Source organism: Mytilus trossulus, chromosome 11 (genome assembly GCF_036588685.1).
Source record: "Mytilus trossulus isolate FHL-02 chromosome 11, PNRI_Mtr1.1.1.hap1, whole genome shotgun sequence".
Classification (NCBI taxonomy): domain Eukaryota; kingdom Metazoa; phylum Mollusca; class Bivalvia; order Mytilida; family Mytilidae; genus Mytilus; species Mytilus trossulus.
Window position 1 is genome coordinate 70834681 of NC_086383.1, and position 22748 is coordinate 70857428.

General features: G+C 31.2%; 2 protein-coding genes across 6 annotated transcripts; one reads left to right on the plus strand and one right to left on the minus strand.

The window, feature by feature from the left end:
* Window positions 1-258: 258 nt before the first annotated feature.
* On the minus strand, window positions 259-10022 carry LOC134691526 (uncharacterized). The gene is made up of 4 exons (XM_063552088.1): window positions 9906-10022; window positions 3188-4190; window positions 2146-2258; window positions 259-513 (listed from the first exon to the last, which is right to left on the minus strand). The coding sequence occupies exons 1-4, from the start codon at window positions 9975-9977 to the stop codon at window positions 475-477; spliced, it is 1227 nt and encodes a 408-aa protein (XP_063408158.1). The 5' UTR covers window positions 9978-10022; the 3' UTR covers window positions 259-474.
* A 20-nt stretch (window positions 10023-10042) lies between these two features.
* LOC134691527 (protein archease-like) lies at window positions 10043-22546 on the plus strand. Of its 5 annotated transcripts, XM_063552089.1 has the most exons (8): window positions 10043-10225; window positions 12546-12570; window positions 13301-13311; window positions 14590-14703; window positions 18247-18329; window positions 20002-20054; window positions 20633-20669; window positions 22419-22546. In XM_063552089.1, the coding sequence occupies exons 1-8, from the start codon at window positions 10180-10182 to the stop codon at window positions 22503-22505; spliced, it is 456 nt and encodes a 151-aa protein (XP_063408159.1). In that variant the 5' UTR covers window positions 10043-10179; the 3' UTR covers window positions 22506-22546. The 5 variants fall into 5 exon arrangements, with proteins under 5 accessions (XP_063408159.1, XP_063408160.1, XP_063408163.1 ...); XM_063552090.1 differs by lacking the exon at window positions 13301-13311 and having other exon boundaries at window positions 14582-14703; XM_063552093.1 differs by lacking the exon at window positions 13301-13311.
* The last annotated feature ends 202 nt before the right edge of the window (window positions 22547-22748 follow it).

Sequence of the window (22748 nt, forward strand, 5' to 3'; positions counted from 1 at the left end):
ATTTTTGCAGAGTTATCTCCCTTTTCAATGTTAAATTCCATAGCATTTAAAAATGCAAAATTTGACTTTTCCTCAATATAGATTTAATGGGACTTTTTTCTGTATATGTATGGGGCTTAAGGCTATAGATCAGACCTAAAACATTTTCTGTTGCAATTAGTTTTAGGTTCAAACTTAGTTTGACTGGACTATACAGACACTGAATATTAAAAGAGGGAAACCTTTTTTGATAAAGTTTCGAAGAGAAATATACAGAAATTAATAAAAATAGTTTTATTTGTTATAAATGGCACTGTCTACAAATATGTTTTTCTGATCCATGTCAACTAATCTCTAGTATCAAATTCCTTCCTTTTTAGATTGGTATACTTTTTGTTTATCTCCCCTTCATAGCTGAGTATACAATTTTTATCTCCCCTTCCAAAGAAGATTGTACATGAATTATCTCCCCTTTTTATCACCAACAACATGATGTCAAGTGGCAACTCTCATCTGATTCTTTAACTTTAGATACTGAAAATAAACAAAAACAATAATTTATTTACAATGAATGTACATTATGTCACATGACTTAAAGAAAGCTGACATCAAGGGACATAACTTAATCTCATTTTTTTTCATCTGCAATTTACAGCAACATAATAGCTAACATAAAGTCATGGTTAATAACATAGATATAGGAAGATATGGTTTGAGTGCCAATAAGACAACTCTCCATCCAAGTCACAATCCATAAAAATAAAAACATTAAAGGTCAAGGTACAGCCTTCAACACTGAGTCTTGGCTTGCACCGAACAGCAAGCTATTGTTATATGTTTACTGCATTGGCTAGAGATATAGGGGGAGGGTTGAGATCTCACAAACATGATTAACTCTGCCACATTTTTGCGCCTGTCCCAAGTCAGGAGCCTCTGGCCTTTGTAAGTCTTGTATGATTTTACATTTTTGCGCCTGTCCCAAGTCAGGAGCCTCTGGCCTTTGTAAGTCTTGTATGATTTTACATTTTTGTGCCTGTCCCAAGTCAGGAGCCTCTAGCCTTTGTTAGTCTTGTAAGATTTTTTATTTTTGCGCCTGTCCCAAGTCAGAAGCCTCTGGCCTTTGTAAGTCTTGTATTATTTTAACTTTTAGTTTCTTGTGTACAATTTGGAGCTTAGTATGGAGTTCGTTAACACTGAACTAGTATATATTTGTTTATTGGCCAGCTGAAGGAAGCCTCCGGGTGCGGAAATTTCTTGTTGCATTGAAGACCTGTTGATGACCTTCTTCTTTGACTGCTCTATGGTCGGGTTGTTGTCTCTTTGGCACATTCCCCATTTCCATTCTCAATTTTATACATGTTATAATTAATAACACAACAAGAGGATGAGATGAGAATATACTTATCTGATGGGTTTACATGTCACCCTATTTTCTTTGTTGATCAGCAGATTCTACGTCCAAGATAACCATATATATTTATATATCTGATGTCACATGACATTAATTACATAATTAAAATATTCTAATTCAAGAGTACCCCCCCCCCCCCAATTATCAAATTTCATGATTTCATTGACTTAATTCAACTGTTCTGTTCAGAAGATGTAAGATGCATTTTGAACCAAATCTGACTTTAAATTAGAAATGAAAAAAGGTATATACATGGACAAAAGTGAGTTCCCAGTCAAAAAAAGTCCTATCATTTCAACTAAAATCAATATTTTTCAAAAAATTACTTCTAAGTAACTGTATGAGCGATTTTCATGATATAGATACCAAAAGATGAAGAAATGTCTGAAGTTTTACTGTTTATTTGGTTATAATATTATTCATACTCATTTTAATTTTCTGACGAGATGAACACAAAGAAAAATATTTCTTGAAAAGTTTGCTATTATTCTAACCAAAAAAAAATTGTAAAATTTGCATTTGTGTTCAACTCATCTGATGATGAAAATTAATGAAGCTGAAGAAAATTATGACTAAATAAACAATAAAACTTCAGACATTTTTGCATTTTTGGTGTCTATTTTTAAAAAATCGCTCATACAGTTACTTCGTAATAATTTTTGGAAAAATATTGATTTTAGTTGAAATGATAGGACTTTTTTGGACTGAGAACTCACTTTTGTCCCATGACTGTATATATATTTGTTTATATTTACATTTTTCCTGCTATCAATAGCCTGCTGTACCCATAGTAACTCCATAGCAACATTTTTCCTCATTCCTCTCAAGGCCTCAGGATCATTGGGGTATGCAGTATTAGCTGAATTATCTGAAAATAAAGATAAAACCCATACTGGGTGTTTATATTTTTTTTCATTCATGTTGTTTTGGCAGCTAAATTTTTTGATGTTTTATGATTGACTAAAAATTCCTGTTTAGTATCACAAACCTGTGACTTGCACATGTTTACTGTATCTGCCATCATAACCATGATTCCCTTAATTTGCTTAGGCTTAGAAAAAATCTATTTAGACTCTCAACTGCAGATCATAAAAAATATTACTAAGCTGGAATGTTGCAACCTTAAAATACCAATTGAAACATGAAGATGGAATGAAATTCCTAGAGATGAACGATAGTGTCGACATCTCTGCTCCTTGTCCATTGGAAATGAGTTTCACTACTTATTAGAGTGCCAGTCTGGTATTGTTAAAAATATCAGGAAATATATATTTCAGAATATTACAGCATTTATCCATGTGTAGAGAAAATGAAAGGACTGCTTTCATTTTGCAATATCAAAGTTCTTAAAAACTTATCATTGTTTATTAAGAAATTAGTTAAAATATTGTAATTAATGTGATAATGTTAACATTGTTTTGTAGTACCCATACCTATGACTATGTCTGTTGCCTCTTGTTACACAAGTAAATATGTGTCTGAGTGTTTTCAAATATTAAAAAAAGTATATTTGTATTGTATTTACTTAAAACATCACATTTCTTATATGTCTTTCACATGAAGAATTACTGTCAAGTTGGGAAACATTAATTTTGTAATGGTTAAATATTTTATGGTTTTGTCTCTAAATAAGATTTCATGTGGATGAATTTTCCAATTTTGTTATATTAGGATTTATCTATAAATTTTATTTCTCAATGATTGATTATTACAGGTGAAATTTCATTGCATTGACTCTAAATTATGATTTTATGGGGAGTTAAATTTTTCGTAATATAAAAATGAATATTTACCTACCTTTACAATCAGAGCTAAAGCTATCCCATACTGAAGTCACATTAGTTAATACCGAGGATTCCTGGTGATAGCTGGGCTGTCTTCCTCTTTGAGATTCCATTACGGAAGATAATTGAACTGCCTCCTGTTTAGGAGAACCTCCAAATTCTGGTGCAGGAATATGACCTACTTTCTGACCCAACTGTGAAGGAGTATTGTTATTTTGAGGAGATGTTTTCCTTGAATCTTGTACTGAGTCTTTCAGTGATATATCGTTCAGTGTCCGTAGTTGGTTTTCAAACTTGTTGATCTTTTGTTCCAGTATTTGTCTATTTGTAGTGTGTACTTGTGTGCTCCCCTTTTCTGTCTGTGTGTCTATATTTGTTTCTTCCTTGTCACAAGGTAGATCATCAGTCTGAATCAACATATCATACGTTCTAACTGAATTTGGTTGTCCAGTTGTCTCCCTTGTTAGTTGCCCAATTGTCTCCCTTGTTTGTTGTCCAATTGTCTCACTTGGATTGTTATTTTGGTTTGTTTCTACCACTGATATAGTTTCTTCGTCCATACTAGTTTGTGTTTCAATGGTGCAACTGTCGATTTTATTTGTTAATGCTTGATGTGTGAAATTAGAAATAACTCCTGAATTTCCCTGAGATTCTGTATGATTAAAACTCTGCACCACAGGTTTAAAGGAAGTTTCAGAGAAATCGCTCGAGTTGGAACTTCTTGCAGAATTAATCTGATGAACTTCTGTCGTGTCTTTTGATTTGGCATGAATTTCAGAATATTTAATAGAGCTTCTCAGAGATTCAATATTTGGTGAGTAACGTGCTGAAACATTAGGAATAACTTCTCCAACATTTCTCTTTAGCTTGTGTTTCCTGACTCTGGGCATGCCCAATGCTGCATTTGGCCATTCCACAATGACTGATTTACTTTTTTCAATATCAGAAACTAGTTTTTCATACTCTGATTGCATTCCTTTAAACCATTTTCTGACTATCTCTCCTCTGATCCATGCCTAAAAGTAAAATAAAATTCTTTTATCTGTCATGTCTGAAATTTTCCCAACTTTTTCCTTGTAAAAAATCTGTAAATCAACTAATTAAAAAACCATGGCCTTTGTATATATATAAAAATTTGTAAGGGTTCAGCAGAACCCAGCGTCTTGCCTTCTTTGGCTCTAAGTTGCACAGTCGGAAAACACAATGCCCCTAAATGAGGCATAACACAAATGTAAATTGTACAAAACTTTCATTTTCCTTATTGATCTTCATCCCATAAATTTTAGAATTACAAAATGGGTGAGAAAGGGCTAACAAGAGAGAAAAATGTGTCAGTATGTTAATTAGGACAATCTTATAAAATTGAGAATGGAAATGGGGAATGTGTCAAAGAGACAACAACCCGACCAAAATAAAAAAAAAAAAACACAACAGCAGAAGGTCACCAACAGGTCTTCAATGTAGCGAGAAATTCCCGCACCCGGAGGCATCCTTCAGCTGGCCCCTAAACAAATATATACTAGTTCAGTGATAATGAACGCCATACTAATTTCCAAATTGTACACAAGAAACTAAAATTTAAATAATACAAGACTAACAAAGGCCAGAGGCTCCTGACTTGGGACAGGCGCAAAAATGCGGCGGGGTTAAACATGTTTGTGAGATCTCAACCCTCCCCCTATACCTCTAACCAGTGTAGAAAAGTAAAAGCATAACAATACGCACATTAAAATTCAGTTCAAGAGAAGTCCGAGTCTGATGTCAGAAGATGTAACCAAAGAAAATAAACAAAATGACAATAATACATAAATAACAACAGACTACTAGCAGTTAACTGACATGCCAGCTCCAGACTTCAATTAAACTGACTGAAAGATTATGATTTCATCATATGAACATCAGGCACAATCCTTCCCGTAAGGGGTTTAGTATCATACCATCATAACATATATGAGAAGAACATAACCCGTGTCATGCCAACAACTGTTTTTAGAATAAATGTGTTTAGTTCCGACGCAAAGACCTTATCAGTGACTCAATATTAACGCCAAAATATGCAATCTTTAATGACTTGACAACAGTATCGTAATTATATCCCTTCTTAATAAGTCTATTCAAAGGGTTTGTAAGTTTATGAGGTGAATACTGACACCTTTGTGCTTTATAAAGAATATTTCCATAAAAAATTGGATGTGAAATACCTGAACGTATAAAAAGTCTGCATGTTGAGCTATATTTACGAATGATGTCTGTATACCGATGATAAAATTTAGTAAATGTTTTGACTAGTTTGTGATATCGAAAACCCTGGTGTAATAATTTTTCAGTAATACATAAATTTCTCTCGTTAAAATCTAAAACATTGTTACATACACGAGCGAATCGTACAAGTTGAGATATATAAACACCGTAAGATGGTGACAAGGGAACGTCACCATCTAAAAACGGATAATTAACGATAGGAAATGAAAAATCATCCCTTTTATCATAAATTTTAGTATTCAGCTTTCCGTTAGTGATATAGATATCAAGATCGAGGAAAGGGCAGTGGTCATTGTTAGTATTAGCTTTATTTAAAGTGAGTTCACCAGGATAAATTTCATTAATATACATACTGAAGTCGTCATTATTGAGAGCCAAAATATCATCCAAATATCTAAAAGTATTATTAAATTTGTTTATCAGATGTTGTTTTGAAGGGTCTTTGCTTATTTTTGTCATAAATTATACATACATGTAGGCCAATCCTATACACAGCATTGTTGTAATGTTGTAATGATCGGCCACAGAAAAGATGATTAACACTGCCACATGTGTGCGCCTTTCCCAAGTCAGGAGCCTCTGGCCTTTGTACATTATAAGTCTTGGATGCTTTATTATTTTATTTTATTTATATGTTATGGAGTTTAGATATTGACGTCCATTTTCACTAAACTAGTACACATTTTTAATGAGGGGCCAGCTGAGGCCCACATCCAGGTGAGTGATTTTCTCCTTGCATTGAAGACCCATTGGTGGCCTTCAGCAGTTGTCTGCTCTTTGGTTGGGTTGTTGTCTCTTTGACATAATCCCCATTTTCATTCTCAATTTATTTATATATTTGACATGTTGATTTTCTTGCACATGTTCTACTTCAGGAACCTCTGCCTCTGATGCTTGTGTGAATACACAGGCTCAACAAAAATGAATAAAAAATCAATAAGAATATTCCTCATGATACTATCTTTTGATTGTACATGTAAGAAGCTTCTGTCCAAGACTGGTAAAGAATTCGGGATAGTTTATGAATGTTATATATGTTTTATAAACTGGAGACTGAACATGTGTGATATGTTATAACTTGAAGAAAATTAAAGTCCATTTATAACATGTATAAATAAACACTGTAAAATACAGATAAACAGGTAGAAAATTTTAACAGAATTTCCTTCTAGATATATTATCTTTTGATCATAAACAGCTTAAGTTTCTATCCAAGTTTAGTACAAATGTCCTGGGTACCATGATTTCCAGAGAAATACGAGAAAAACGTAATAACAAGCTGATACATGTATATCCCGAGAAAAAGATTTTTAATGGTGTTCTAGTTGTTATACTGCTTAAATTAGTGTAACCATGGTAACAGCATACAAAAATAAGGTTTAATGCAATTATAATTCATAAAAGTTTTTTCAATAAACTTTAGGAAACGTGACAAGACCAACGATAATAATGACAGGATAAACATCTACAATGTCAGGACCAAATAAAAATGCTAATAACATTTTTTGTTTTCAAAGGAATTATCTCAGATTTGAAATATAAAATGAGATGTTATCTTTAAATTGTCTCAAGTCTATTCTAAGGATGGATATTTGATCTCGGTTTGTATTATGAATTGTATTATATTGTCTGATCATACAAGACATACAAATCGATTTTTTGAATTGAAATTACACTTTTATTAAATGAAAGCGTTTAATATCTATAATTAATATTCTTTAATATTGTTAAAAGTAGTACTAGTATAACACTATTAAAAGAAGCATAACATCATATAAAATCTTTTTCTCGGAATATATCAGTTTGTTTTGGGGATATAATGGTTTTTTTTTCCTTTTTCTCAGGAAATCGTGCAAATCCAGGGTTTTTTAAGAAAGTTATTGAAATTTAAAAAAATTGAACACAGAGTGAATGTATTGTTTAAGAAATAATTCCTTCGTGTCATGCTCTATGCTCATTTTAACATGGGTAGGCATTATATTTGTCGATATTTTACACTGAGGTGTAAAATGTGGTCAAATATAATGCCTACCCATGTTAAAATGAGCATAGAGCATGATACGAAGAATTATTTCGATTCTTATAGGACAAATACAGTATTTTTATAGGTCAATGCGTATGAAAATACCGTAAAAATGTTTGGCTTTTCCGGTTTCCTCCTCAAGAAGTCTGTGCATTACATTTTATATTTGAAAAGTTTAAAAACTACGAGCAGGGTAAATATATGTTGTTTTATAAAAATACATAATACAAGTTTATGCTACATGTTGCTGCTTTAAAAAAAGAATAGATTTAAAAGGATAACGATGGAAACGTTAATATACACAGTAAGTTTGTGCGCATGTGTCAAACATATTTTTCATGCTCATTAGAACACGGCTTTGTTTACAAAGCATAATAAGGACGTCATATTAGAATTCCTAGCAGAAAAACTAGTCCATTCTAAGTTAAAGTACAGAAAAAAATTTTTTTTAACAGATTTGCCTTTGGATACTATTTATGATCATCAACAAGCTAGAACTGTCCAAGTTTGGTACAAATCCATGATAGTTTAAGAAAGTTATCAAAATTTCAAAATTTTTTAACTGGTCCAAGAGTGAATGTAATGTTTACCAGCAGAAAAACTAGGTCCATTTACAAGAAAAATACGAAAAATGGAAATTTTGTTTTTACAAAATTTACTTCTGAATAATATCTTAGGATCATAACTTTTTGTTACAAATCCAGGATAGTTTAAAATGACGATGACGCCGATGGTATGTAGAATGCTATGTCTGGCTTTTTCTAGCAAAAATGAGTCCTACACTTAATCAGAACCAGATCCTATCGCCCAAAAACATGTTCGTGCCCATTCATAGACAATAGACAATATTTTATTCGCACAAACACATTTACATTAAATGGTTATGGCATACAAAATTAAGACAATAAACTTACAATAGTTAAATTGATTACAATTATATTAGAGTGACAGTGTTATTCACAGCAAAAAAGATAAAAGGCTATAAATATCAACAGTTAACACATTATTAATGTTCATGAACAATTGAAAAAAGAACACAAACAAAAATTAGGTTGGCATTGCACATTAAAAGAAATACAAGTTATACAGATGTTCTTAATAAAAGACAATCATTAATATACTTTATGGTGATTTTTATAATGACTGGTAGACTGCTATTTAAAAGTACAGTCAAATGCTTAAGTGTTGTAGTGGACTGTAATTTAATAAAATTGAAATTAAGATTTTTATTAATATTTTGTATATAGGTATCCCTTAATGATGTATAGCATGGACAGATTGAGAAGAAATGGTATTCATCCTCAATTTCTTGTCTGTTACAGGATAAGCAAATGCGTTTACTTCTTTCAATGTTGGTATAATGCCCTCTTTCAATTGCTAGGGAATGTGCACTTAGTTTAAATTTACTGAAAACTGATCGGTCAGTTTTGAATTTACATATATCAATATATGGGGGCCTTTTTCTAATTCTTTTAGTATGACAAAAGAAATTTAATTTTTCACATTTATTGATAGAACAATTTATAATTTGATAAGCCTGGTCATAGATTCTTTGTTGGATACTATTTATGTGATATTTTAAATTAAAAGTATCAAAAGTGAGATGACCAAAACCTAATTTATTTAACCAGTCTTTTACAATGATAACCCATTTACTTGTTTTCTCTACATTATAATATATTTTATGGACTAAAGTATGTGGCGAGTTTACAATATGGTTTAGAAATTTTATAGCTGAAAGCTGAATTTTAAAGTACAAAGGGATTCTGTTTGTCTCAGTTAAACAGGCTACATTTGTTGTTTTGCACTGTACACCTAAAATTTCTTTAATAAATTTAATATGTAAATGTTCAAATGGATCTGAATCTTTGAACACTTGGCTTACACCCCAAACTTCACTTCCATAAAGAGTTATTGGAACAACTTAAGTATCATAGTCTCTCCCTTTAACCTTCGCACCCTTTTTATACACCTTATCGCTAATCCTGGCTGACCTGGCCGCTTGAACTTTTGATGCAAACAACAATCACTTTTCCATTATGGCATCAGATATTTTGTTTTATGATGTCAAAATTTTACAGGAACCTGTGTGATATCCAGTTATGGCGGACAAATAACGATAATGTGTATTGGTTTTATGTTTATTACGTTATTGTTTACAAATGTAGGGGTCAGCCGAAGCCATTCTGAGGCTCTGCAGCTGCAGAATTTTTTAACTGTGTTGAAGGCACATTGGTAGCATTCCATTGCGCATTTGCCATTTCTATTCTCAATTCTCAATACTATACATGTAGATAATATCTGAGACTACTAGTTATAGTAGTCTCAGATAATATTAATAAAAATTATTAAGGCTATTTTGACTACGGAGTCGATTTCCCTCCTCAAAGTTAATGTACAGCAGAAGTAATGTCAAGATTCACTTCAAAAGTAAAATATTAAAGACCTGAATCTTAACAACATGACGTTCATCAATTTCTAAATCTTCAAATTCTCCACTATCTTCGCTGTCTTCCATGTTGGAACAAATAGCGTATCTATGTTTCTGATTGGTCAATTCGGACGGAAGTTCATTCGGAACAAGGCTTCTAAATTTAGCACAGGGGTTTTACGTTGATAATAACAATCTTGTTCATTGCACAATATTTATTCTACAACTAAGTATGTATATACAAGTACAAATATTGTAGGTGAGAAAAAACGATAAAAACACGTGAAAGATGGCAGATGGTGAGCAAAGAATAATTCCAGACATCAAATATGAGTGTAAGACAAATAGTTTATAAAACAAAATATAATTTTAGAAGCCATGAGGGTTGTAAGGGGGTCTCATGGGGGGAGTTCTGATTGGGGATCCCGCTTACTATTTTGTCAGATTCCTGTATCCTGCTTACACTATGTAAGTAAGCCATGCTCATTTTTTTTGTAATTTCCTGTGTCCCACTAGACCTCATTTCCCATTTTCATGACACAATAATTAAGGCTTTCAAGTGTCACGCTTCCAAAAAATCAGCAATCCTGCATCAGGCTGTGACCCCAAATGAGACCCACTTGTAATTTGGGTATGACGAATAAAGGTAAAAATTCTTTCCAAAAAAGTTGACAGTAATTTTTTGGTGACGATAAAATGTACACAAGAAGACAATAAAGTCCAACTGATTCTGAATCATCATGTTTTAATATTTTTCAAAAATGAGGCTAAGGGAGCTACCATTTGATTGCTAGGATGAAATTTGAAAAAAAATAGGCAGGACAGGAGTTTTGAGACACTTACAAAAAAAAAAAGTCAGGATGACAATTTATGTAAAAAAAGTCAGGATAAACTAAAAAAATAAGCAGGTCCAGATAGAGTGAAAAATAAAAAGGCAGGACAGAGTTTCAACTTAAAAAAAAATGCAGGACAAAATTTTTCATCCTAGCCCCCCTAAAAATCAAATGGTACAATGTAGCTCCCTAATGAAAATACTTAATTAGTCGAGACCTCTGACAAATTGTGTTCAGGATATATTGACGAATCATGGTAAATGATGGTAAAATTGTATCTAATTTGACACTAACAGTTGCCAAAAATGACCGTTTGATGCCTGACAATAAAGGGCATTACTATACTCTCTTACAAGCCACAACTTGGCACAAGACAGTGGCTATAGATTGATTAGCAGACATACAGTCATTATTAAATTATTACAATAATCTCCTGATATTTTATTTAACATCCTGGTAAACAGGAGAAATTGAAATACCATCTTGTTTCTAAAAATTATAGCATCACATCCATAACATAATCTTTAAGAAAAACCACTTCAGATAACATCACATTACCATGATGCTAAAAGGCCCTGTGGAAAACACTGATTGTTTAGTAATATGTACACATAATTTCAGTGGCTAATCCAAAAAATTTCAAAAGAGGGGGGACTGCCTAAGAGGTGGCCTGCTCTCGTCATGCTTCAGTGATTCCTTATATAATCAACCATTTTTTGCCAAGAAAACAGGGGGCCAGGCCAGGCCCCCTAAAAAAAACTCTAAATCCGCCCTCTGAATGTACCCATTTTATTTACACATATATATATACATGTACATGTAATAATTATATACACATTGTTAAGCTTACTTAAACATATATACACATTGTTCATACTGTTAGTTACACATACATAATTTCAGCGATGATCCTTTTGTACTGCTGAATAAAATTATTTAGTTAGTTAGGTAGTTAGTTACATATATACACATTGTTAGTCACACATGCTTACTATACAATACAATACAATATTTTTATTTTTCAAATTAAACGGCTCATTAAGAACATATTATTAATAACAACATATGACATAAACATTACAGAGTGATTAAAAAAACATAAATTAAAAGTTCAAATGCATGAGGAAAGGGTCAGTGGTTATGCAAGGGGAGATAATTTTGCTTCCTGTTATAGAGTATTCAACAATTTTTCTGATTTTCTAAGTTGCAGGCCTTTATCGAAGTATGCACATAAAATAGATAAATAACTGCTATCTGCATTACTCATAATCCATGTCAAAAGATCATTTCTGTTTAAATTAACATGATTAACTAAACTTGGGTATTTTCTTAATATAATCAGTCATACTCTTCTGAGGTTATTGTAAAGAGGGCATTCTAGAAGAAAGTGCATTTCATTTTTAATAGAATTTGAATTACAATATAAACATATCCTCTCATGTCAAGGTAATATTTCATAATTTACCACATAAAATTGATAATTCAATCATGTCTGCCAGTTTCTATTCTTAAACAGTCATGATAGTGATTGCTGAGTCTGTATTTTGTTAACACAACAGAGTGATTAAAGAAACATAAATTAATACACATTGTAATGAGTTTGTATTTGTTTGCAGATCTATCTTGATTATACAACTGATGTAGTTACACACATATACACATTGTTTAATTGTTAACTTACACATATATACACATTGTAATGAGTTAATATTTGTTTACAGATCTAGATCATACAGCTGATGTAGTTACACACATATGCACATTGTTTAATTGTTAACTTACACATATATACACATTGTAATGAGTTAATATTTGTTTACAGATCTAGATCATACAGCTGATGTGCAGTGAGTATAACTTTAACTGGGTTACCATGGTTACACAAACCTGTATAAACTCATTTTAAAGAAACACATACTTTTCAGGTTATTTTTTTCTCTACATGAAAATATGCTTTAAACTTGTTAAATGCAGTTAATTCTATAGAATGTTCACTTATTAGTTCCTGAAAAGTAAAATTCTGGACCAGAATGTATTGAACCATATCATATACATTGGTTGGCAGTTAAGCCATCATTAAAGAATATCAAAACTTTTCTCATAGATTTCTAGTGTCACAACAACAAAAAAGTTATCATAAATCAATTGCTGCTTCTGATTGCTTTTCTGAATCTTCATTAGAAACGATTGAATTCATATAAAAGTCAAAGGACATAAAATGAATATCAAAATTTATCTAAGGGAACAACTAACTAACTTCAAGATGGGGTAGGTGGTTGGGTGGCATTTAAAAACTTCTGATCCCCAATTTGTTGAAAAAAATATTGTGGTCAAGCAATTGACAAAAATATTCTGAATCCAGATTTTCCCCATACCCTTATTATGCTTATAGCGTTAAATTTTGAAAATAATAATTTGATTGATAACATTGAAAAAATGAAGAAAAAAACATTTGTGCTTAGTGTGATAAAAATTTCTGACTCAGACAAAAAGACAAAAATTCATGAGCATTGATTCATTTTGTAACTGAAAATTAACATGATAAAAAGTAATTAATTATTTCTATATATGTTTTAGGTTGCATGCATGTATCCTTTTGTTACCCAACAATATAAATAAATTATAGGAATGAAGAGTGTGGGTTATGAAGTACATCATAGGTAAGGACAGTTATTTGTTGTTTTATGAATTAAATGGGGTTCTTTGATATGCCAAATCTAAATGTGTATGTAGATTCTTCATTTTTGGTCCTGTTTTCAAATTGGTCTACATTTAAGTCCAAAGGGTCCAAAATTAAACTTAGTTTGATTTTAACAAAAATTGAATTCTTGGGGTTCTTTGATATTCCGAATCCAAACATGTACTTTGATTTTTGATTATGGGCCCAGTTTTCAAGTTAGTCCAAATCAGGATCTAAAAATATTATATTAAGTATTGTGCAATAGCAAGAAATTTTCAATTGCACAGTACTCAGCAATAACAAGAAATCTTCAATTGCACAGTATTGTGCAATAGCAAGAAATTTTCAATTGCACAGTATTGCGCAATAGCAAGAAATCTTCAATTGCACAGTATTGTGCAATAGCAAGTATTTTCAATTGCACAGTATTGCGCAATAGCAAGAAATATCTAATTGCACAATATCATGCAATAGCAAGAAATTTCTATTGGAGTTATCTTTCTTTGTCTAGAATAGTAGTTGAATCAACTTAAATCAATTTTTATACAATATACAATGTATATAATTCACTTTTACTACCAACTGATAAATTAAAACAATCTTTACCATTCAGTGATAACAAGCACTTTATTTACATTTTGATATTTTATGATGTATTTAAATGAGTGATTATTGTTGCAAACTCCATTAGAAATTTGAATTGAGATCGGTTTTGTAATAAAGGATAGGGGGATGTGAAAAAAAAGTTGGGGAGGGGGGGGGGGGGGTCAATTTTTCTCATTTGAAATTTCATAAATATAAAGAAAATTTTTCAAACATTTTTTTGAGAGGATTAATATTCAACAGCATAGGGAATTGCTCAAAGGCAAAACAAAAATTTTAAGTTCATTAGACCACATTCATTCTGTGTCAGAAACCTATGCTGTGTCAACTATTTAATCACAATCCAAATTTAGAGCTGAATCCAGCTTGAATGTTGTGTCCATACTTGCCCCAACCTTTCAGGGTTCAACCTCTGCGGTCGTATAAAGCTGTGCCCTGCGGAGCATCTGGTTATCCATTCGTTTGATGCGTGAGAAGGTTATGATTTTGCCATTATAGATTTGATTAGGGACTTTCGGTTTTGAGAATTTTCCTAGGAGTTCAGTATTTTGTTGTTATTTTTTCCTTAACTTGAGATTTTCAGGGGGAGATAATTTAAAAGAAGCATTTGAACAATGTGCAACAGCCATGTTTGGTTATATGACAACAGACTACAGTCGTGTAGAAATGACAGACACACAGGAAATAGAAGTGGAAGGTAAGGTCATGACACCAGACTAAAGTCTCGTAGAAATGACATACACACTTATATAATTAGGTCGCATTGTGCATTATCGCTATTTTCAGAGATGCAAGTAATCGTCTGACCTAATGGGCAGTATTTATGCAGGTCCGGCAAAACTCGTTACTGTGCAGGACCTGCTGGCTGGTAATATTTTAGTCTGCTTAACACTTAATATCCCCGTTGGTCCCAGCAGAGTATTTTGTTTATAAAATTTTGATTTTACAACCACGTTGCATGATAAGATAGAACAACATTCAAGGCTTTGATTACATAATATAAATAGGGAGTTCAAACTGTTTTAATTTTAAATATTATAGCCTGACACAACTTCCAAATATCCTTAATTAAGATATAAAAAGTAAACCTTTTGCAGTATAAATTTCAGTTTTGAAATCGTATCTTTGACATCGTTAATTTATTGAAATATTTTAATATCAAACGCAGTTGATTAGTTGTAACAGAAAATACACACCATTGGTTTGAAAAATAATGTAACTTTGACCTTTGTAGCAGAGTTCAAAAAATATATGGGTCACTGAATTTTCACAACATATTTCAGATCGTCTGTTGTTTTCATGTCAAAGATTATTTTAATTTTTTAAACTTTGCTTTCAAATTAGTTTTAATCCATTTAAAGGAAAAACATTGCCTGACTGTAACCTTAAGTTGAATATCTATATCCAAATTCAATAAATTAAAGCTGTAGTCCATGATCACAAATTGAATGCTTTGTTTACAATTGTTGAAAGCCATGTGCTTTTTGTTGGGATAATTCGGGAAACTCCTTAACAGGAAACAGTTACATTTCATTGTTATTTATAGATAGTAAGAATTTCATTTTTATTAACTGCTAACATTTATTCATGAAAAATTAACAATTTCTTGGGGTGAAACTGATAAATATAGATTCTACCACTGCGTCGAGTGTAATACAATATTTATCCACTCGAGACCAGAGATGGGTCCGATTACTTTCAATGTAATTGATTAAATTACAATTACTTTGTCATTTGTACGATTAAATTAAATTAATGATTACATCATTTCTGAAAGTGTCTGATTAAATTAATGATTACATTGGCAAAGTAATCATGATTACATCTGATTACAATGAATTAAAAAAAACGTTTTGCATGATGTGAATGAATAAACGTTTAATATATAACTATAGCATTTTTTAGAAAGTATTGTGTTTGCTATTTGATAAAATGATAACTTCAAACTCCATCTATTTGATAAACCACAAAAGTTCACTTCATACATACATGAACATTGTGTCACTGGTTACGACCCATTGCACTTTATCATCTTTAATCTATGAATTATTTTGACTTCAATTGAATATAGCTTTATAAAAAGCATTTGCTGTTTGTCTTCTGACATATTCTAGACTTTAATTTATATTTGTTTTAAGGTGCAGTTTATGGGAGTTAAAATATGGATGAAATTGTACCAGTTTAATCAAATTGTAAACAAAATACAAGTGCTAAAAATCATTGCATTTTACATGTCCAGTCCAAATACAAACAAAAATTTGCTTATTTTAAACAAGATATTTGTCCAACTTTTAATAAATTTTGTGCTAATTGAATAAATTATCACATGTCTGATTTATCTTTTACCATATATATTGTCCTACAGCTATACTCAGTTGGTAATTGCAATAAAAAAAAACTTAATTGGTTTCCTACCTGTCAATTCAAAGATGACAAAAATCACAACATTAACTAAAGATTATAATTAAGGGTTAAAGAAAAGTATTACTTGAATATAACAGTTATTATCAAATATATATATATGTACATCTTTAAATTGTGAATATATGTACAATATCTTTTAATTTTACTAAGCAATGCTAAGGCCAGAAACATATAATTGTACTATATGTCTCTTCTTAGGCTATTGATGACTTTTCAATACTATAACAGTTTATTTTTACTGAAGTATACAAACCAATTGTCATCTTTTATAAAAAAAAAAAAAAAGTAAACCAAACTATCTTAACATGTTCAATATAAATTGAATAAGAATAACAAAAAGTTTCCTTTATTGACCATTAACACAGTTTAAGATTTTTTTCATTGTAATCAGAATGTAATCATAAAGTATTCAGGATTACAGGGTATTTTGAAAAGTAATTGATTAAATTAAATTACATGTAATCAGATTTTTGGCTGATTAATGATTACACTGATTACTTGAAAAATTGTAATCAATTACAGCTGATTAACGATTACAATTACAATTACCCCAACTTTGCTCGAGACAGTTAAATTTTCAAATTTAAAACGCGAGGCTTGCCTGAGCATTTTAAATGTTTAAAATTTAACTGTCGAGAGTGGATAAATATCGTATTACACGAGATTTGGTGGTAGAATCTGTTTCTCTAATGATTTTCTAACATTATGCAGGCAAACTTAAACCTTCTTTTCCAATGATCTGACAAAGATGTGTTCTTTCTATGTGATGTCATCAGACATGGTTGCCTTTTTTCATGCCGTCACGATAGGAAATTCAGAGGAAAGCAAGAAAATTCGACGTCATAATCAGATTTTAACCAATGAAGAACTGAGATCAAACGAACCACACGTTGATTAAATTTTTTTTATACAATGGGTGCAGAAAGGGATAAATTGATGAAGAATTAGAGAATACTTTTTATACTGTTCATCTAGGGGTGTGTAAAATGAAAAGAGGGGGGGGGGGCTGGTTTTTTTTTCTTCATAATATTACAAACATGGACTATTTTGAGTGAAAATATAGGTCTGGCAGAAATGTGATGGGTCTGGCAAAACTTGGTACCCTGTATGCCCCAATGTCTGACAGGAAATAAAACTTTGCATCTCTGTATTTTACAAAATTTTCCCATTTATTTTACTGACTTATAATTCTTTTCTCAGCACAGTAGAGTGATATGAAAAATTATTGCCAGTTATTAAGAGCGCACATGCTGTTGTCAAAGAAATAAACAACGTTGTTTTTGGTAATATAGCAATAAACAGATTAGCATTGGTCATCTTAGCTTGATTGCTTTTCTCACTTTCTCTGTACCGGCTCAAGCTATAAAATCAATCTTGTTGATTTGACCAGAGATAATCTATAAGTATGAGCATGTATGAAGAAGACTTTAAGACCTCAATTGTTAATGCAGAAGTCAGCACTTTAATCATGTTAATGTTTTCATCCATGATACAAAATCAGTACATGTATTGCAAAAAAACACATTTTACCATAGTAGGTAAAAGTCCAATTTCAAACTTTCCAGTTCTTTGACCACATTCATTCCAGTAACTTAATATGCTGTATCAAATATTTATTTACAATCCAAATTCAGAGCTGTATTAAGCTTGAATGTACTGTCAAAACTGTTCACGGTTTGACCTGTATGGTTGTATCAAGCTATTCCCTTGACATTTTTAATCCTATTATCTATACATGTATATGCTCAGTTTATCAATAAGTAAAATTTAAGACACAATGTCTGCAAGTTTTTAATTCAATTTTCCTCTTTTTCAGCTGATGACATGGAAAATCTGTTATTTCACTTTTTAGATGAATGGCTGTTTGTATTTTCTGCTGAACCTTTCTTTATCCCCAGGGTAAGTCTTTCTGATGAACCTTTCTTTATCCCCAGGGGAAAGTCTTTCTGCTGAACCTTTCTTTAACCTTTCTTTATATCCAGGGTAAGTCTTATTTTCTGCAGAACCTTTCTTTATCCCCAGGGTAAGTCTTATTTTCTGCAGAACCCTTCTTTATCCCCAGGGTAAGTCTTTCTGCTGAACCTTTCTTTATCCCCAGGGGAAAGTCTTTCTGCTGAACATTTCTTTATCCCCAGGGTAAGTCTTTCTGCAGAACCTTTCTTTATCCCCAGGGAAAGTATTATTTTCTGCAAAACCTTTCTTTATCCCCAGGGGAAAGTCTTTCTGCTGAACCTTTCTTTAACCTTTCTTTATCCCAGGGTAAGTCTTATTTTCTGCTGAACCTTTCTTTATCCCCAGGGTAAGTCTTATTTTCTACAGAACCCTTCTTTATCCCCAGGGTAAGTCTTATTTTCTGCTGAACCTTTCTTTATCCCCAGGGTAAGTCTTTCTGTTGAACCTTTCTTTATCCCCAGGGGAAAGTCTTTCTGCTGAACCTTTCTTTAACCTTTCTTTATCCCCAGGGTAAGTCTTATTTTCTGCAGAACCTTTCTTTATCCCCAGGGAAAGTCACTGTCTTATTTTCTGCAGAACCCTTCTTTATCCCCAGGGTAAGTCTTATTTTCTGCTGAACCTTTCTTTATCCCCAGAGAAAGTATTTTTTTCTGCAGAACCTTTCTTTATCCCCAGGGTAAGTCTAACTAATAGTACATAAATATAACATAAACATGACCACTTTAAGACAAATGATAGAACACTATATGATAAATGTTAGAACACTATATGAGTAATGTTAGAACACTATATGAGTAATGTTAGAACACTATATGAGTAATGTTAGAACACTATATGAGTAATGTTAGAACACTATATGAGTAATGTTAGAACACTATATGAGTAATGTTAGAACACTATATGAGTAATGTTAGAACACTATATGATAATTGTTAGAACATTATGTTATAAATGTTGGAACACTTAAGGGAGTTCGCTTCTCAGTTTCAAAGTAATTAACTTTTCAAAACACTAGCTTATATTGATATGAAATTAATAAAGGAATCCAAAAAGCAAAAATAATATCTAGGTCACCGTGCTTGTTTTTGAGATATGAGCCATTGAAATTTTGGCGGGAAAATAACCTCTCTTGACTTTTCATAGCTGTATCATTCACAAGTTAAAGTTCTAAAAAACTGTTAAAAAGTAATTAAAATTTTATAAGACTTTAACAGATGGCTCATCATTATACATGTTTAAGAATTTCAAAAAGAAAAATGTGGGTCACTGGGCAAATTTATTCAAGGCATTTAAATGGATAAAACAAGAGGATTCCGAAAATCTGACAAAAAATCCAAAACATGACAAGCCAGCTTCCTTAATGATAAATGTTGGAACACTAAATGTTAAATGTGGGAACACTAAATGATAAATGTGGGAACATTATATTATAAATGTTAGAACACTAAATGATAAATATTAGAACACTCTATGATAAATGTTGGAACACTAAATGATAAATGTGGGAACATTATATTATAAATGTTAGAACACTAAATGATAAATGTTAGAACACTATAAGATAAATGATAAATGCGTGCAGGATTATTTGAAATTATAGTTTGCTTTGTATTCACAGGTTGTTGAAATAACAGAATTTGATAAAGAAAATTTAAAACTGAAGTGTAAAGGGTAAGTTTAAATAGTTTGGAAGAGTTTTATTATCAAAATTCCATTTGTTTTACTTCATGTTAAAATGCCAGATTTTGATTGATTAATAAGAAGGAGATAATTTATTCTATCCAATGGGTTATTACCGTTCATGGAGATGCTTGATAATTGTGTGCGTAATTATATTCTAATTGTTGTTATGTACTGCATATCACTTTCAATTTCAAATTTAATGGGTAGTTATTATGTTCAGTACAATAAATTAAATAACACATGACTGAGAGATATAAATAGAACAGAATGTAATTACTCCTGGAAAAAAGAGATTCTTATAATAACAATCTACTCTATCACCTCCTCAGCTATTTTTAATTTATATACGTTATATTCCTTTTAAAAGAATCAAGTGAAACTGCACTAAATTGGTGACTTTTGATCAGGGATTATCATGACTAATTAAAAGAAATTAAAACTTCACTTACAAAAAACATGTGAGTTTGAATTCTCATGAATGATGTCAGTGGGGGATAACAAAATGTGTCATTTGAATGGATTGAATATCAATGTAATAAAAAAAAAACTGTCATTTTAATTTTTAGTTATGGAGAAGAATTTGATATCTCAAAACATCCTCAGGTAGGTTTTATATTAACATATGTATCAGTGGCGGATCCAGGGGGCGGGGTCTGAGAGTTGAAATCCCCCTTTTTTGGATGATCAATGCATTTGAATGGGGACATGTAGTTGGAACCCCTCCTCTACCTTTGTCATGGGTTAAAAACACCTCTTTTTAAAATGGCTGGATACGCTCCTGTGTATGGCCTCGTCATACATGCTTAGTTCATTGTAAAGGTCATCCCATTACTAGTGGTAATTATTAAATCTATATTACCCATTGAATTTGTGAGATTGCTACAAAATTAAACAACAAAGTAATGTAAATGAAGAGAATAAGATGCCATCCATTGTTAATAATGTTTGTTGTTCTCTAGATATGAATAAATTAAATACTTTTGGATGAAATAATATATTATTACCAGTCTCAGATATAAATATAAAATATGAAAAGTAAACATAAAAGATTTTTTTACAAGTAGTATTTTCTTTTTAAAGCATTTTATTTCTCAATTTCACTAGAAGTTACATAATATTCCTTGACTACTGTTCACTGTTATTCATTTTAATATTTACAAAGACAACAATTATACCAAAATATTAGGGAAATACATTTAACAGTTACCATATATTTATACATTTCTGCCTAAACATACATACATAGGAGCAATTGTTATGAATATTAATCTAGAGATACGCATTGGACATTACAAAATATATATGTTTTACTGTGAATTCATCTTTCCAATTTTCGTGGAATGCATAAATAAAGGCAACAGTAGTATACTGATATTCAAAACTAATAAATTGATAGACAAAAACAAATCCGGGTTATAAACCAAAACCAAGGGAAACGCATTAAATACTAGTACAAGAAAATGACGACACAACATTTAAATGTAACACACACAGAAACGAACTAAGCATTAGACAAAATCTGATAAGAAAAACAAATATAACATCAAAACTAAATATATGAATTTGGGAAAGAAAAGTATCGTGATCCGTCTTAAAATAATGTGAATACACACTCAAATATTAGAGGAAAAAAAGGACACAACAGAAACACAACTTGTCTTTTTGTGAATATTTGATTTCATGGTTTTACCAAAGCCTGCATACAACCTGATACAAAATTTGTCATTCGTTGATCATTCAATTTTTTGGATAACCCGTACCCAGGAAAAACAGTAATATACAAATAAAGCCTTTGTATGAGGTTGATACAAGGATATAATGACCTGAAAGAAGTATATTGACTGAGGAATAATTCCAAGGTCGATATATCCTGTATTGACCTCATAGAAAGGCTATATTTGTTATATTATTAATTTCCCACCATATTTGTATCAAAATGGTAATTTGATTTTATTGGAATTTTATAAATATCATATTGTCTCCTTGACAATAACAAAACATTAGTTGTTATTTTATTTGCTTTTTTTGTTTGTTTGATTTTTTTATAATGCATTTGAAGATTTTTTTTCGTCAAATTATCACGTTAACAATATCCTGTCAGAATTCATGACATGACGTCACAAAGTATAATCGTTTTTTTAGAAATTCTAAAAATAACCGTGCAATATGGTTTTTGCTATTCGCCGTGTTCTCTTTACCTTCAAAAACATTGTGACTATCCCTAAACGAATCAAAATTGTTAAAATATACGAATTAATTATACAAAGAATAATAATAAATCAACAGTACAAGAAAAAAAATATTCTACTTTCAATTGTTTTATCTAAATATTTGATTGGTTATGTTTTTCAGGGAACAGAAGTAAAAGCTATCACCTATTCTAATATGCAGATCTATGACGGAGATAAACATGAAGTTTTTGTCATTATTGATATTTAATGATTGTTGTAATTACATTTGTAATAAACATAATAAACTTGTGGTTTATAATTGTTTATATCAACTTCATTTATACTCTAGTCGCTAGTTGCCTGATTGACAATAATACCACATCTCCTTTTTTTATACGACTGCAAAAAAAATTTGCGTCGTATAACAGTATCACGTCGTCGTCTGCGTCTTCCAAAGATGCATTGAGTTTCCGGCCAATAACTTTAGATTATGTGAATGGATCTCTATAAT